General features: G+C 39.3%; 1 protein-coding gene across 3 annotated transcripts in view; it reads right to left on the reverse strand.

The window, feature by feature from the left end:
• The window catches only part of nkain4 (sodium/potassium transporting ATPase interacting 4), a 63,024-nt gene that overhangs the window by 4,038 nt on the left and 40,272 nt on the right, over positions 1-18,714 (reverse strand). Inside the window, exons 5-6 of one of the 3 annotated variants that reach the window (XM_015054366.1) lie at positions 9,777-9,837; positions 36-120 (exon numbers count right to left, since the gene is read on the reverse strand). In XM_015054366.1, the coding sequence (XP_014909852.1) occupies positions 36-120; positions 9,777-9,837 (146 nt within the window). Of the gene's footprint in view, positions 1-31; positions 121-9,776; positions 9,838-18,714 lie in introns of those variants that run through there. The other 2 variants (XM_015054376.1, XM_015054383.1) reach the window with 2 other exon arrangements.

Genomic DNA, 18,714 nt, shown 5'->3' on the forward strand with positions numbered 1-18,714 from the left:
ATGTAGACGCAATGCCTTTTGGGTGACATACTTACAGGTGCATAGGCTTTAACAGGAGATGGGATGATTTTTCATTGACATGGTAGAGTGGGAATGGATCAAATCCACCAATAAAATCAACTGAAAATGAAAGATCATACATATGATTTATGGAGCAAATAAAAAGACAGAACAACACAAAACGACAGAAAACAAAAGAAAAGCGCATCAAAGTAACAAAACATCACGGATGACAAAAAAAGATAAGTCACTATGTAAACATGGAATAAAATGTAAAAGAAAATGTATCCATTGATGGCATTTTAAAGAGAAAAGCTTCCTAGTTATTTTATCTTTACCAAGTTAGAAAAAAAAACAAACAAAAAAAACATCTTGCTGAAACTTTTTTTTAAATTTGTGCATCTGCCTGCAGCCAAGGGGGAAAGCTTAGGAACAGGTGAAAGCTTGCCAGCTGTTAAAATAGCCTCAGCCTTTTTATCGCGTAGAAACAGAAGCAGCCTTCAGCCAACAAATAAATAGCCTTCTTTTGCTTATCCTCCCTTTAAAGAGTTCAGATTGTAGATCAACTGGCGATTGCCATGTAATGCAAGGAACAGAAGAGCACGCTTGTTGCAAAGTGCTGTGAACCTTTCACCAGTGAGAAGAAACAGTCTTGAGATGGTGGAAGAAAAAAAAAAAACAAAAAACAAAAAAAACCTTGAGACTGGTTACAATGGCAGAGGAAAGAAAGCGGAGGCAGGGGTGCGTCACGCCTGTCGGTCTGACTGACAGGGGCTGAGAAGATTAAGTTAAGGGAGTGCGTGTAAAAGAGGACAGCATGTCCAGGAACTGTGAGTCGTGTGTAAACTGCAGGGGGAGAAACTGAGGCTGAATTTGATTCAGTTCAGAAAGACAACAAACAAATAGTGCTCTAATAAAAGAGGAGAAATGGAAAGATCTGTTACACTCCGCGAAGGAACAGCCGCTACGGAAAAACGCACATGGGAAAACCTACTGGGACTCGGCCCTGTCCTGATAAGTGGAGACCGAGGTGGTCTGCTGGACACTGATAGATGGTCAGGGTGGGAACCAGGGGGCCGGTTGGGGTTACGCTGGCCTACGCTTTTCCTGTGACCCTGCCCTGCTTCCCAGGGCATTTACCATTTCATCTGCAAACCAGATACAGACACACACCTGCCACAAGCGCACGTCTCCCCGGGTATTTCTACACAAATAGCTTTCTCATTATAAGTGGGTGGGGATCTACCCCCCATTATGATAAGCTATGCTGTGCAATATAGTTAACTGATAATTATATTTGCCATTTTTAGACACAATAACACCTCGGGGGACTTCATGGACAGGCTAACATATTCATCAGTCAGACAAAGACTGTAGCTCAGAGAGAATTATAGAATGCATTAAATATGAACATGGGATACTTGGGATCTGGTGCTAATCATATTTTTTTTCCCAACAATCTAAGTCTAATTCATGTTTGTGAATCTGTTTTACTATTCGTTTCACCAAAAAGCCTGTGTGAAATAGATCCTACCATTTGTAAGCTTTCTTTTTCCACCAGGATTCTTCGTGAACACTGCATGCAGCCCGAATTTTTGTGACTGTGCATATCCATTCAAAAGATAACTTAAACACACAGCTGGTAAAGAAAATCATCATCAGCTCACAAGCAGAAGAAGAAAACAATATTTGTGTTTTTCAGAAATATGAAATATATGTTACTCCTTTTCAGTTGTGTTTTATGAGGCTCAATCTGAAAACTGTACACCATGCTCATTCAGTTAATCAGAACCAAACCTAGAATGAATACAGGTGAGTGCTTGTCGGCGACATCCAAGCTACTCACCAGAAATAGCTGCATTAAAGGCGTAATGGTTTTTCACCTTAGTGGCGAGAAGCAAAGTAAAAAAAAAGACAGTCTTGGATGCTGCAGTCTACCGTTTCTCAGACAGCTGCCAGCCTGTTGCTGTGCTGAACAGAATGCCCCTGAAACACTGGTAACTGAACTTCACACTGCTTAAATCAAACGGCTATAGCTATGAGGAAGCAAGACAACTTTTTTTCTTAACATTTTGTTCAAACACAATTAACAGGAACATCGTCACCCCTCCTGCATAGAACAGTATGTTGTCAAAATCCACTGTTTTCAAAAAAAAATTGCCTTTGTTCATTGTTTATTCTGCTCCACTGGATCATCATTAAGAAGCACAACCAACCTGAAAAGTTTTGAAATATATAAAGGCACTATCAGCTGAGAATAACATCTACTCTCTATGGACCATATAGTTTGTCTTCTAGTTCTGTCTTGAACCCTGTCTTCTGTTTTCTTGTGTCTCTGTCCTGTCTCACATTCCCAGTTGGATATGAAAAGTATGGATATGGAACAGATCTGTTTATCCTTTAAACATGAGACTTATATTCGTTTTAAGCAATGTTCAGAATGAAGAAATCCGTGTAAAGGGATCTTAATCCTTATTGAAGCCCTTTTGTTATTCTAAGTTCTAGGAGTGTTAACCCTATTGCCAAAAATGTCAACATGAAATAAAGGGATTTAGTATTTACAGATGACTGGCAGATGTGCTTTATTTCTTTTTTTTTTTTTTTTTTTTTTTTTTTTTGACAGGGCAAATGGCCAAGGCGGTCTCTTCCTGGCAGATTTTTTACTTGTTCAGGCATATGCAAGAATTGACAGGTGTGTGGGTCAGAAATGCGTTTCAGGATGTAATGCAAGACAGAAACGTTTTAGTTCAAATGAAAACTTCCGCAGTCTCCTGACAAGTGTGTAAAACGTTTGGTGATTTGTGATGAATTCAAAGAGAAAATTAGAAAAAAAGAGCAGGAGGGTAAACGTGGGGCTGGTGGGGGAAAAAGGCAAAGTGTGGGGAAGATGAAAAAAACATGTAAGGGACAGCAGAGACTAAAACAGACAGTCAGATAAAGACCAGAAGGATGAGGTCGGTACTTCAAAGCCTGTCAGCTACACTGGCTCTCCATCTGTCACTGTCCTCACACACCACTACACGACCATTGCTGCTGTAAATTTACTGTAACGACCAGCTTAGCAGTTTTATTATATTTGCACGAGATTTGATGTGATGAGTTTGTTTGAAGTTAATTACCAATGAAAGCATGAAAAGATACTTCCATGAATGATGGCTTGAATGTATATATTTTTTTATTTTTGGTGGACCTGTGTTTTATCTGGGGTTGAACAAAGTATCTTTTCTTTTTTTGGGTGTATGATTGGGTCTGCTTCAACATTTATCAGAGCCCCTCCTTGCACGACTGCTTGATGGACGAGGCTGCACTCGGCATTACAGAGACTGCTGATCCACACTACATTTCTCACTCTATTTGCATAAATTCATCCCCAAACTTGAAATGAATCTCCATGATGCTGCCTACCGACACTCCAGACGTTTTATAACTCTTCAGCAATAAAACTGTCTTCTGTGAGAGTTATTTGTATTTCTGTTCCACACCAGCTGCTGCTTCTTGTTTTTATTTATAATATCTTATACTTGCAGCAGCACCTCGGTTTCTTTGTGCATCTGCAGAAATGGCTAGCCAGCAAATCTGGAAGCAGCCATTCTCTGTATTCTCCACCTTGGCAGATGCAGGAGAAGCCGGCATTTATTTTAAGTGGTCGGCAAACAACTGGTCTCACTTAGTTTTTAAATAAAACTGCCAGCTCTTCAGCAGCTTCAACTATTTCAGTATGGCTGCCTTCTAGTGTCTAGTTTCCCTCTAATGAGGATTTACTGCTTTTCACAGGCTCGTTTGTGCATCACCGTTTTTCATTTGCAAAATGTTTCATGTTGTTGCATTTAAGGCTGTTGTTGAGCAATAATACATGCGCATTTAGATGAGCGCACTTCTTCATATTTTGACACCAGTTTGATGACATTTAGAAAACAAAGTCAATGGTTTGTTTTACTAAGAGCTCAATGTGGCGTCCTTGTGCTCCATTCGGAGGTGGACAATTCCTGTCAACTGAAAGGCTTTAGGAAAAAGTTAAGCTATTTCAGGCAGAAATCTCCCTTGAAGACACATGCAGTTGTCTGCTGTGGTGCAGCCTGGTTAGCCCCACCTGTGTGCTTCTATCATCATCAGTAAAGCAGCTCTAACTTTATCTTTTCAGTAATCAAAGTAAATGCCAGCCAGTTGACAAAGATTTGTCGACTGCACATTCCTGATGTAAATCTAATATAAAAAATGTGCTTGACTAGATTTAGATTAGGTGACTATGGAGGTCATTAAAGTACACCGAGTTCATTATGCTATTTGGGAAACCAGTGCGAAATGATCTGAGCTCTGTGACGTGGTGCATTATCCTGCTGGAAGTCGCCGACAGAAGACGATAACGCAACAGTCATAAAGGGATGGAAATGGTCAGCAACATTAGACTTTTAGCTTTCAGCGGTGATCTGGGAAACTAAGAGGCCCGAAGTGTTCCCCTTTGAAAATATCTTCCACTCCTTCACACCGCCACCACCGACATGAACTGTTCAAGGCAGGAGTCCTCCCATGTTTTTATGTTTACTCCGACATGCTGTCCTACTTTCCAGTTCTTCGATATCTTTTTCAGACCCTTGTCTGTAAACTCACGAGATGGATGTTAAGATCCCAGAAAATCAGCAGTTTCTAAAACTGCTGATCAACAACTATCCCAAGTTTAAAGCAATTTAAAACTCATCCCCTTTCTGACACTTGGTGTGTATTAAGTTGTCTTCACAATGCCGTCATGCACGAATGAACCGAATTGCTGCCACTTGATTTATTGACTACTTATTTTTCTTAAGGAGGATTTGAACAATGCACTTAATAAAGTGGATGTTGTGCAAGTGTTTTTGTCAAAGTTGAATTAAAATTCTGGCAGAAAGAACCCGTTGTGGTTTTTTTCAACATTGTGAGTTTCTTAAACTTGGAAAGTGAGTTTTTGTGTAAAGAACAGGTATTTAAATTAGATCTTTTCGTCTGAGAGAAATAGCGGCATAAAAAACTGATTGGAGTAGAAGTTGTAAGAATCGGGGTTTCTTAAAAACATCTTAATGGTTACTAGCTTCTTTGTGAATCAACTTGTCAAATTAATACAAAATAAAACATGCATTTCTCTTCTTTCGTTATTGCTGATTAAGAAAAACAATGAGAATTTTTATTGTGTGTGCTCCTCTAAATATTTTGAATATTATAGTGCAAAAATCTTCAAAATTTGACCTTTTTCATCCTGACTGTAGGTTCCTAAATAATGAAGCCATAAGCTTGACACGCTCCGTCCTTCCCCTTCGGTCCACTTGATGACGAAAACGACAAAAAACCAGACTGGGTCCTCTTGATAAAGGTTAACGGTTTACTTCAAAAATAAAAACGGTACAAATGTTACTTTTCCACAAAAAGAATAGAGTAAATAACAGAGAGTCTTAAGCGAGAGAAAGAGAGAGAGGTCAAAAAACTGTGTGGCTCCACTCCAACTGCCCAACTGATTCTGCCTGGCCACACCCTAAAATCCTTAACTGCAATTACATATGCAAATTTACAAGAAGGCCTTAGTATAGTCCAGTATAACAAATTAGTATGCAATAGAGATTTAACTTTTAATCATTTTTATCCAAATAAACAAATTACCATAAGAAATATAAACATAATTTATCCTAAAGGTCTGAATGAACTAAAATTGAATTTAGGCTTCTACACTGACTTAGCTTAAAAAAAAAAAAAAACTACAAAGCTGTCCATCCGTCCGTCCGTCCGTCCGTCCGTCCGTCCGTCCGTCCATCCATCCATGGTCTGCTGCTGATGTGACTCAGCATGAAGGACGGCATCGTAATTAGAAGACGAGATGAAGTAAGCTTATCCCAGCACTAGGCAGCTAACTCCATGACCTACTTTGCAAAGAGGATTTTACCCACTACTCACTCTGCCGGTGTGCCTGCTTGCCGCTGATAACTGGAGAACAAATTCATACATAGAAATGCTCAACAAATCAGCCAACCAGTCAAAGTCAGCTAAACATACAGGGATACAAGCAGAACATCGGGATGAGTGAGTGCAGACATGCAGCCTCTCTCTAAGTCATGGGGGAAGAGGGAGTTTGAGACATTGCAAACACGCTCACCCCCTTATTATTATTAATAAAGTCTGAAAGTCTGGTTAAGCCCTCAGCTGATGGTATATGATGCTTGTTATTGCATCGAGTGTTTCATTGCAATCTTTTTACCAAAGTCTGAGCACTCAGATATAACTCTGTCTTCTCCCTGGAGACTGTGCAGCGTGAGAAGAATTCCTGTTTTATCTCCCTCTTCTTGACAAGCTCATCTTGTTTTCTGTTTCTCTCTCTCTCTCTTTTTTCTTTTTTGCTGAATGTTGCCTCATCTCCTTCTTCTCGTTCCTGCTAAACACCTCCCTCAGCTCCTCTCGTTCACTCCTCCTTTCATCCTCCCATTTATTTTCCATTTTCCAGGGGATTCTTTCTACCTTCCTCCGCCTCAATTGGGTGCAATCAGCTGTGGGATTTATCGACTGGCGAGGTGCTTAATAAGGCTGACATAACAAGTGACCAGAGACCAGCAACTTTGTACAAGCGCACCTCATTAGGGATCGGAAGACTGAAATTGAAAAACAGGCTGAGAGAGACGGGCTCCTTAAACAAACCAGAATTAGATTTAGACGTGAGGATATTGCATCTACCTGTGAAGCACTCAGGAATTGGAGCTGACACAAACGAGGGAGCGGCGCACAGAGGAGGAGAGATGCCGAGGCAGTCAGTGAGCTCAGTGAGGAGATTTGCTTTAATGTGCACATCAAATACGACGAGAAAAAGAGAGCAGAAAAGTGCACGAGCTGGTCTTTGTGCTGTGTGTGCGGTGCACCTGTGTCTGCATGAGCAAATATTGTTGTGCACACACAGGCAAAGGGCTGATTACAATAAAAAAAGAGCCGGGGAGCAATGCTGCAGCCTTTCACTTTGACAAAGTCTAGATCAGAGAACAACTGCGGGATAATTAAAACCAATAAAAATCACTCCATGTTTTTTTGTTTGTTTTTTTTTTCTTAACTCTGAGCTTTTGTTGTCACTTCCTTGTTATTTTTGTTCCCGTTTTTGAGAGCGGATATGATTTTCAACAAACCCAAGAAAACAGCGCTCAACAAAATGTTTGAATTACAAAGAAGAAAAAAGAGACAAGAAGTTTTTGTACTGAAAGTTTTTTTTTTTCTTCTCTCTGTCAACTAAAGCTGCATTGCTGTGGGAAGATTATTTAGGGGTGACTGGTGATTAAATGGTACTTCCCAGAGTTGAGGGGTGGGGCAGCTTAGTGGTGATACTAACCACTCACAGCCTGTGGGTTTCTGGAATGTGACCACCGCTGAACAGCTTGTAACACTGGTCTGCATGACACGCACTAAAACCACATCAGGGTTCTTCATATTACAAGAATTTTCTATTTCAGCACATAAACACTGTAATTCGGAGAAGTTCAGTTCATTTGCAAAATCAAAATGTTATTCATACCTTGCAAAGTTTTTTTTTTTTCTGTTTGTCACATTACAACCATGAACTCTGGTATTTTTATTGGGATTTTATGTTACACACCAACGTAAATAGTACAGAATTATGAATTTGAAGGATAAAATAATTTAGATTTTTTTTTCCCAAATAAAACAAAAAAAAATAAATAAATAAAACATTTTTTGCTAATTTTATGGCTGAAATTCTGTGGCTGAGACTGAATTTTTTTGCCTGGTCTTCTTCACAAAACAGCTCAAGCTCAATCAGCCTGGACCGACGTCTCTGTGAACGTCAATTTTTCAGTCTTGCCACCGATTCTCAATTCGAGTCTGGATTTTAACTGAGCCATTCTAATACCTGAATGAATCTTTATGTAAAACATTCCTCTGAATTTCTGGTTTTGTGTTTAGGATCATGTCCTGGTTGAAGTTACACCTCAACTTCTGTTGCAAGCATCTATCAGTCTCTAACATCATCTTCCCATTAGTGTCAGTTCTGACAGCACTTTTTAGTTTAGTTTTAGACAGTGTTTTGATTAAAAACGTGATTTAGTTCTGGGAACAATTTATCATTTTGAAGTAATTTTAGTCAACTAAGTAGATTTAACTGACTAATTATGACGGCATGGAGGAATTTTTCAGACTTCACTGGAAAACTTTAGATGACACAATGGCCTGCTTCCTGCTCCAAGTTCCTCATGTCCTCCCTATTTATTGTTGCTCCACACCCTTAGAAAAAAGTGTTGTAAATTTTGTTAAATATGAATGGTCCCATTCACTCTTTTCTTTCTTCCCAATGTCAACGCTTAACTACATTATTGAGATACTTATTATTTTGGCTCTATAAGAACCATTCTCATTGGCTACTTCCTAACTTTTTCCACCTTTACACACCAAAACCTTATCTTTTCATTTTTTGAAGGAAAACATAAAGTCATTTTTGACATAATTCATAATTCAGGCCATTTTGGAGTTACTTTTATATTTATTTTCATTTTGTTCTAAAAAAAAACAGTATGGCAAGCTATTTAATAAAAATAAATAAAAAAAAGACTATGAAATGCAAATTCAGGTCAACAATAATCCAGTTCAAATAAATTGTTTCAGCGGTTAGAAAAAGCCAAAAGGCTTTTAGTGAGCTGCATTGAATCCTTTAGAGACAACTGGCTCAGCAACAGCTCAAACAATGATTCAAACAATCCTAACAAATCAGCAACAGCTCAATTCAAACAATGACTCAAACAATCCTAACAAATCCTCAGAAATCACCTCCGTACATTTTGTTTATTCAATTACTTTACACCCACAACCTCCCTCTCCACGCCCATTTCCAAAATATCTCTAAAAGCAAATTCTTACACATGAGAAAAATGCAGCCTGGAGTCAATGCAGAACAAATCAGATATTTATGACCACCACTGGTCCCAAGATCAAATGTTTCCTGACCTATGATCGACTAACCTCAGGCAGGACCCCCGACCCGCGCTCTGTAAGGTCACAGCAGCTTGGCAATTTATCACAAACGTCCATCTCTGGTTCCCAATCTTCCCATGACTTATTTAGTGCCACCTCCTCGTCATTTCCCACACCCTTCCCTCTTTCTTTCTGCCTGTTACTGCATGACGGGGCAAGAATAAGACTGGACCAATATTTGAAGTACAAAAGGAGATTGTTCCGCATGGTGAGAGCTTCAGGACGAGGACAGAGATCTAACAAGAGGAAAGTGCATAGTGATCAAAAGTGGTGGGACAGGTGTAGTCATGTCACCTATAAATACACAACAGCAGATCTGCTTAGTCTTCAGAAAGCTAGAGCGAAAAAACAAGGGCACATGGGGAGAAAAGAGAGAAAAAAAATCCTAATCGAAGACTCAAATGTACCCAAAGTAACAAAGACGTGAGGCAGACAGACAAAGCAATGGCTGCATGTGTGACACTGAAACCGATCTGGAGAAAAAAAAAAAAAAAACTGACTAGACTTATGGAAGCATTGAGAAGTAACAAATGGACCCTTTGGTACTGAAGGAAAAAAGAGTGAGAGGCCTCAGCTGGTGTGGGGGAGGAAAGAGGAGAGAGACAGGGAGAAGCTGAAGCTGTGAGATAGAGGGGTGTGACTGGAAGTGGGTGAGGAAGATGCAACTCAACTGTTTTAGGCTCAGGCGTTTATTGTGTCTGGGGCTGAATCTGGGTGTGATCCAATTTTTGCTGCAAAGTTCCTTTTCACTACTGTTTCTGTGTGCGTGTGTGTGCGTGCGTGTGTGTGTCACTCACAACTGTCCTCCTCCTCAGTGATGGCACTGACAACATAGCAGGCGTACACGAAGCCCAGGAGCTGTGAACACACACAGAAATGAGAGAGGTTACTCTCCATAGAGCTGACAGTTAGAAACCTGCATGATTCCCGAAGAAAGACAATCCAATACAGGACATAAAAAAAAAAAAGCTTCCAGTGGGCAGATGGTAAAACTCATAAAACCATAGCATATTTATTGGTAGATTAAATCAGTAAATTCCTGGATTGCCCTGTATTTAACACCATAATCCAAACTTAGCTTCTTACCTCAAATTAACACTCATTCCCATAAATTCGGACCAGTTTATTATAGAAAGCATTCGCACAGAATGGTGCTGCCGACACCATGTTTCACCATCGCAATGGTGTGCTGGGGATGATGTGCAGGCCAAAAAAAAATATAAAAAAAGTTAAATTTGTGTCTCATCGGAGCAGAAAGCCTTCTGCTGCATGTTCGCTCTGCCTCTTCTCTACATGTCTTGTGAAAACATTTCAAACACGACTTTTAAAGACTAATCTTGCAAACCTCTGGATTGAACAGTGCTTTGTGAGATGTTCAAAGTTTGGTGTTTCCGTTTGTCCATTAAAGTTCTCAAACAAACCTCTGAGGATTGTCATAGCCACTTCTCCTGCCTGGATGTAATTTTTGATTCTGTGTGTGTTCTGTTAACACACACACGTAAAGGTAGACACGGATAATCCGAAAAGCTTTAGTCTGTACTTTTTCGATTTATGCAACACATATGAATTATTTTCCCTGGACTTTGTTTTGAATTTGCTTGACTTGTATTTGGAGTATTGATTAACTGTAACTACTATTATTATTGTGCATGTGTCTGAGTGTTTCAGATAGAATAAACTAAAACTATCAACTATCCTTATGTTAATATTAAAATATATATAAGAACTATTTTTACTTAATAGGTGAAGGCGGTTGGTTCTACTGAATTTTGTTTTGGGATATCAGAATAAAAAATGTCACAGTTGTGCTCTACTTTGTGTTGGTCTAAAATAAAATCTCAATAAAATTTTTAGGAGTTTGTGGTTAAAATGTGGAAAAAATGCACAAAAAAGTGTTAATATTTTTCCAGGGCACCATTGTAAAAAACAGCTGACAAATATCAGCCATAGATCATACAAACATTTTCACATTTCTTATCACTGTTGGAGTAGGTATTGCTTTCTTTTGTGTCTAAGTCACCTCACATATACAGACAGCTGTGGCTCAAGTGACTGAGAAATCCAGTATTTTCATTTCCTAATTTAAGTTAATCTCCAACATTCATGCGAAAACAAATAAATTGTCATTTATCTCTCATTAATGCGTGACGTCAGATTTGGACTAAAGCAATTCTGGTGTTGTAACAAATTCAGAAATGAACTGAAAACAGAAAAGCCAAAAAATGCCTGTCTGTCGGAGAAGGCAACAAATTTTACGAAGGTGTGGAAAGAAACGAGCAAAACGTAAAATCCTTACAATACACAAAGCTCAGAGGGAGGGATAATTCTCCAGTGCCACTATATTCCAGAGCTGCAACCAACTCGGTGTGAACAGAAGGTGTTAAGTGCTCGGAGGAATTGCCAGAGTAAAGGAAGCTGAAAGACAACCTGCACTGAATATAATTCTGGGGCTTTAGAGTGAAGACTGGGCCAAGAAACACGCAAACACCAGAAGACAAGATACAGATTTTTTGGCAGATAAAATGGGTGTGTGAACTTTGAAGGAGCACATGGGTGGGCCAGAGATAGTCAACTTTCTTCCAGACTCAATGTGAACTGACAAAACATTTCCCAAACTATCAGACAAAAGAGAATATTTTCTGCAGAACTAATTCATCAGAATAAAAGAATCATCAGCAGATGATCTGAATGAGGCTGCACCTCTGAATGTGACATTTTTATTGGAATAAAATGTGTTGCAAGGTCAACAGAATGACTCGGGATAGGTTAGCTATGGGTTTACTAGTCATTAAAATTTTAAAGTAGCAAAAACTTTTAGTAAAATAATTGTAATTTGGCCAATTAGTTACATCTAAATACTAAAAGCAAATCGGTTAACTAAAAAAGTTTGGTCGAGAGTTGACCGACTGACTTGTCCGTCAATATATTTTACCTACAAATAAAATAAACCATCGTCTTTGGTCATACATGCGTCATGAGAAAAAAATGTATGTAAAGGCAAAAATTAATGATAAACGGCAACTATTTAAGGCAGAGTACTATTTAAATTTCTGCCTTAAATCTAAGTATGGGAATATTAGTGTTAAAATTTATAATTGGGAAACAGAGAAGAATCAGTCAGGCGTTAACTGGACAAAAATGATTTCCACATTCAGATGTTGGTTGATTCTAATTTTCTTGCAAAGTACTTCAACAAAAAGAATCTCATTTGTGTAAATTTTGTTTTAATTCAATAATTAAGTGTAACAAATAGTGGACATAAGAGGGAACAAGTTTAAAGAATTTGTTAACTAATGAGTCAAAGATTATATCTAAACGTTTTACGATGGTTTACAAATCCCCAGAAAAAAAGTACTTTAAAGAACATATTGTTTGTTCATGTATTTACAGATTTGGAAAACTGTAAGATTTTAGTTTTGAGGTATTTAATGAACAAGGTGATCCCTAAAACCTTTCAGTATTTGACCTGCAGGCTACCGATCAGAGCCAACTGGCAGAAGAAAACGGGAAACGTGTCAGTTTTGATCAATTACCGCTGCATCACTGTTACAAAAAAAAACAAAAAAAAAACAAAGAATCACATAGAGAGAGAGAGAGAGAGCAATCCAGGCTTCATTGCAATCATAAAACTAATTTGTGCTCCAAAGTTTCTGGGGGTTGGCTGCCGCAGTAGCTGCATGTCTGCATAAACACACAAGAAAGCACAGAGCAGGAGGACTCGTGTGGACAAACACACAGCCTTGAGAGGAGCCCGTGGCACCGGCAGATGGCCGCCATCAACTCTGAAGCAGACGCATCGAGTCTCTCCACCAAACCATCCATCCATCGTCTGGCACCGAGCCATGCCAATTAAAAGAGCGACAGGCACGCTGCCCTCCACACAAACACAGACCAAGGAGGGGTTAAAGCTGCACCTCATTATTCCCACTTATGTAAAACGTACAGAAGTTGAAACCTACTTAGAATGACAGGAACTCCTGTTTCAACCATTTGAGTTTTATTCTATATGAATGAATTTGTTTGTTTATTGAAGCTTAACTGATGTTTTATTTCTGGATGAAATACGAGTCACACCCAATAAATTAAAAAGAAACAACACAGAGAACAATTTGCACATCTTCTGCAGCTTCCCTCACAACCACATTCGTGCTCTCCAGTATCTAATTGCTGGTCTCAGCCCATCCATTACAGTGGTGGTGAAATGGAGGTGAATTAGCATATGTATAAAGCCGGTGTCAAACACAAGATGGTGTTAACAGCATGGGGCGCGCGCGTTCGGTGCGTGCGTCCGTGTGCGGCTCCTCCGCAAGTGGCTTCCTGCATGGGTTTTTATTGAGCACACTTTTGTTTTGCCTGCGGTTGAGATAAACAATGTGTAGTTAAAAAAAAAAAAAAAAAATGCTTCGGCAACATATTCGTGTAATATAAACATACAGTGAAATAGAGCAGATAATAAAAGTCAACATTGTGTGTTTAATTAAGGTGTTGGGAACTACAAACCACCCAGTGGGCCTCACAGGGCCGTTTCTCTGCTGCTGCTGCTCTGCATCTGTGATGTGCAACGCTCTTCCAACGGCTGCTCTCGTCCCAGCCAAAGCAGGTTTTAGAAAATCTGGCTGTTTGTGGTAGATTACGCCGAAATGATTTGCAACAAATTCTTGTCTTCAGAGAGGATTGATCTTGCAGCGTTAAAACTTCTGAACATTTGTGTCACAAAGTGCTGTCCAGTCGCTGTCAGCATGTGACCGTCTGGTAAAATAGATGTAGGGCGTTGTTGTTATGGGCTCCAGAAAGAGGTCGAGCGCTTTATGTTGGACACGCCGCATGTATCTGTGTGAGACCGTTATCTTTGAAAGAGAGAAAGGAAGTTTTGAGATACAACTAGTCGAAGATTCTCATTGGGCTGCTGTGTTGTTAATTTTGTCGCAATCTTTAGCTAGTATATAGAGTTCTATCGAAACTATTCTTTAAAAAAATAAAAAGCAGCGACAACTTTACTGAATTTTTCTGCTGTTACAGGGAGACTAAAACATGACTATTTTGCTAGGTTTCTTTCTCAGATGAAAGAAGACTAGCAAAATGAGCCATTGCTACCATAAAAGTGTATATTTCTACAACATAGAAAGTAGTCCTGGACCACTGCTTCTGTGTTTTTGGGTTTTTTATTGCCCTATTTAATCCACGGTCGCTCATAGCAAATGGCGGCTTATGCTCAGCCTTGCTCTGCAGGAGAGGTCTTCCTTTTAAAACATTCCTCTCCACTGTTGCTTTCTGTGGAAGAAGGATTCCTGCAAAGACGGTGACTCAATTAAACTGGCTGAATGACAAAACTTTTTTAGACACTGTTGGCCTTCTGGTCAGACACACAATCCTTCAGACGCATAAACCGTGGTGTGTTTGTCATGCAACATTAGTCTAGGTGATTATTGAGGCCTCCACTTGTGTTTTCTGGAGTCTGTCAAAGTAAATCAGGCTGAATTGTGTTAAACGTGCGAGAAAAACAAAAGAACATGATATTCATGGTGTGAGCCTGTTTTGTCCAGATGACAGTGGGTTGAAGCCAAGGAGGTGTATGATGGGGGTCCTGAGAGCTTTTTTTTTTTTTTTTTTTTTACTGAAATGGAAAAACAAGAGTCTCTTCAGTTTGAAGGGACCCCACAGAACCTGAGGGATCAGAACCTGACCAAGACTGAAGCTTGGTCGCCTTCGGTCTGTAAGCTGCTTTTTGAATATTTTAGAGCTGCAAGATGAGATCACCTTCTCTGTTTGGGACCAACAGGAACACAAATGAATATCCCATTAACTACAGCACAGCAAAGATTCAAGAGCACAAAACACAATGCCAAAACAAGAATATCAGGGCTTTTTTTTTTAAACTCTAAATCACCTTAGCATCTTATTCCCAAATGTTCCAAAACTCTACTATCTGTTCTTTTAATGAGGGAAAACTTCCCTGAGTACCAGTGTGCCTGACAAAGCTCAGCTATAAGAAACCCTTCTCCGTCTCTCATTCGTCCATGTATGACTGCTGACAGCTTGATAGTGTCATCCACGGAGAGCTAACAAGATCAGAGGAGTGTCCATTAGGTGGTATACTGCCATAGGGCGAAGCTAATACAGGTCACTGTTCTCAATAACGAGTGACAACTCCACAGGCTGACTGCTTGGTAAGAGTCCGCGAAAGCGAATAATAAGACTGGTGTCTCATCGTCTCTCTCAAACAAAAATGCACGTTTTCATCAGCTTCTATCACCGATGTACCGTACTCCTTTCACAGTGGGAGCACAGAGATCATTTTAGAAATTAATGTCATATTAATTAAGCTCATAAAGCCTTTTCATGTCCCCCGTGACTCTCTGTCACGCTGAAGCCAAATCATTTGACTGCCAATCAGTTACTTTTTTTCTCTTGCTCTCTGCAGCTCCTCCTGTTTTATTAACAGAGGCGTTTCTTTGACCCCACGACCCGTTAATCCTCCCTGTTATCTTTCTATTCAGCTGTCTCTGCTTCCTGATCTTACTTGGTGAAACACTACAAGCACAACTGTCTGTCCTGCTCTTACAGAATTCTGTAATGGCGATTTTATGAAAATAATAGGGAAAAAAAACTTTAAAAATTAATAAAATTAATTATTAATAAAATAATGAATTTAATTTATTAATAAAAATATTAATAAAATTAAAAAAAAAATTTTTGTTTCACTGCTTTTGCAAAAATGTACGAGCTACAGGAAAATCTAATGCAAGATTAGAATTACATTGGCTTCTTCTGTGTTTCTGCCTTCAGAAAGGAAAATGAAGTCTGTAGCGTTGAGTGGGAATTGAACCAGCTGCTGAGTGAGGAAAAAAAAAGGTTACATGCATTTGCATAGGCTAATGAAGATCAGGCTCACAGCGACAGCACCGGTCCAAAAAGATGTATAACTACCTTTAAAAACCCACATTCAGTAAAAAGTGTTAGTCCATTGGGTGTGTCACTACCTATACGTTCATTTACGTTAGCGTTAAATATTTAATTTCATTAGTAAAGGATTAAAAATATTCGATTAAAGTCCAAATGACTATTATCTGCTGTGTTAACTTCATAATAATTTCAGCATTATGTCTGTGAGCATTTGTTATATGGCCAACGGTAAGTGACAAAAATGTGAATCGAGCTACAAGCCAATTACTGCGCTATTGATCGGGGCTCTGGTGTCAGAAGAGAACTCTGTATGTAATGTAATGAAAGAAATTTGCAGATAAAACAACATCACATTTCAGAGCAGAGGAACGGCCCTTTACAGAGAGGGGTGGTGCAGACGGCCTATAGGTTAATTACACAAGATTTTCCTGCCTGAAAATAAGGCAGCAAGCGTCCACAGAAAATTAGAAGTGTGTGCGGCTGCATGTTTAATGACAACCCTTGATGAGGTGGGGACTGCAGAGACCACATCCACCTGTTCTCCTCAACCCCGTTCTCCTCCCAAATCAAAGCAGGCGCACACACAAGCTAGATAGAGTCATGTATGTTGGGTTTTTTTTTGGTATTAATTAGCATTTTCCACATTAGATAAAATGCAGCTGGCATACAAATGCTGACAGAAAAAGCACAACTGCAACTTGTTAAAAATAAGCTTTGATAAAAAGACAAGGGGGAATTAAAGCTCCATGTTACTAAAATTTAAGAGGCTGAATGAGAAGCAAAACACTGTAACAAACTCAAGATGCACTTCTTGTCTTGGAGGCTGCTTGTTTTATAACTTTATGGTTCCCTTTCTATTCTGTTTGCTCTGTGGTTTCTCTCAGATGTTTAAGAAATTGCAAATATTAAAGCTAAACTAATCTGAGCCAAAACAGATAAACAAATACGGGCCCAGTCCAGGTCACTATCAGGGTCTTTACTTGATACCGAAATCATTCTTTGATGAGTTATCAGATGGAGACCGACACTGCATCCACTGGTTCCACATGGTCCTATGTTGCTGCAACTGACATGAATTGGACCAGAAATTTAGGAGATGACTGGATTTTATTAGTGAGAATTCTGCCAAAAATATTGGGGAAAGAAGTCAAAAAAAAAAAAAAAGTTAGCAGAAGGAAGGCTAAATGGGTTCCAGAAGTTTATTTTATTCCTTTCAGCTATCAATGATCATTACCACAACATGTAGAATCTGGAAGTGTTTTGGAAGTCACTGACACAAGGATCTGGAAAATTCATGAATAAACTGTTACAGTTGCTGATTATTTGTGTGACGCCTTGTTTAAAATCTATGGTATAAAGAACAAAAGCAGCAGAGAATTCAAAGCCGTGTCCAATCCAATACCAGCATGTGATACCTAACGAAGTGATCATGAGTCTACATCATAATCAAAAATGACTCCAAATGATCAGGCAGACGTTTCTGCATTGGAAACTACACTGGCAGATGTTTAAATTCACATATAAGATCTAGACCTCAAAGAGATGACATCAGACCATCTAGATAAATTATTTTGGTCAAGAAAATCATTGAAATATAACTTTAGTTCTCTGTATTAGGAACCGTGTCTCAATCTCTCTGTGCTTCTGTGAACAGCCCAAATCATTTTTCACGGCTGCTTCCTTATTCCTTCCATCACTGGATCTGGGAATCCCTTTGAAGCAGATGGTGTAAAAAAAAAAAAAAAATGTAAGCATAAATGCTGAAATGTTATAGTTGTGCTTTATTCTCCTTCGGTACTAGAGGCGAATGTTCCTGACAGATGCTGGGTGAAAATTATTTTTATTTTCAAAATAGGAACATCAAAGATCAACATGGATGGCTCACAATGCTGGTTCCTCAGCATGAGAGCTCCAAAACAACAGGGACTAATGGACTCATCAAAGGGAGAAAACCCTGACCTCTGAAACAGATAATAAGATGGGTGGGGTGATCATGCTGTTTTCATGCTGCTGAACCACAGTGACCACAAAATGCGCAGTGACCCTTTCACACTCTGTAATTAACCAACGGGGCATGCCCCCCTCCCCCCCTCCGACAGCAGACGACACATAACAGAGAGCTACTTAAACTGAGAAAAACAGTCAAAGTAACAGCGAACTAGTTTATAAAAAGAACTGAACTGTCACTTTTGTTATTTGAGTTGGTGGAAATTCGACAGGGATGAGGGGGTCAAAAAAAAAACTGGGATGCAGAGAGGAAAGAGGAGACAGGAAGACACTGAGCAGAGAGATTGTGATGAGGGGAGAGAAAAAAAAAACATGCAAACAGAGGAAATGAGTAATGGAATGAGAGAGTGATGCAGGCTGTCGTTTTTTTTTTTTTTTTTTTCCCCCTTAACTTTCAGCCGATGCCAGGTTTTTCAGGGAACAGAACTGCTACAGTACAAAGCACAGCCTGTGGCAGCTACATCCAGAGTTAAATGATACAATAATCTAAATGTATTAGAGCATCTTCTCCAGCTGCTTGCTGGGAAAAACAAGCAGCCCTGACAACTCTCGCGCATGTTTCCCTGCTCCCATCAGAGTCTACCAGTAATGTCTACAGATGTAAGCTGAATCTCATCTCTTGCGCTGCTTCTGGTCCTTCCCCTCAAACTGTCCTTCCCTCCATCTCGTTGGAAATGTTACCTGACGCTCAGCTGCTTTTTATTTAGCTTTGAAGAAGAGAGAACCATGATTGGAGGAAGGTTGATTTTTTTTTTTTTTTTTTTTTTTTTTTTTTGGTGGGTGTGTTTTGTTTTGGTTTCAGTAAAACCAAAAAAAAAATAAAAG

This window comes from Poecilia latipinna, unplaced genomic scaffold (assembly GCF_001443285.1).
Source record: "Poecilia latipinna isolate Pla-1442-1.1 unplaced genomic scaffold, P_latipinna-1.0 Scaffold56, whole genome shotgun sequence".
NCBI lineage: Eukaryota > Metazoa > Chordata > Actinopteri > Cyprinodontiformes > Poeciliidae > Poecilia > Poecilia latipinna.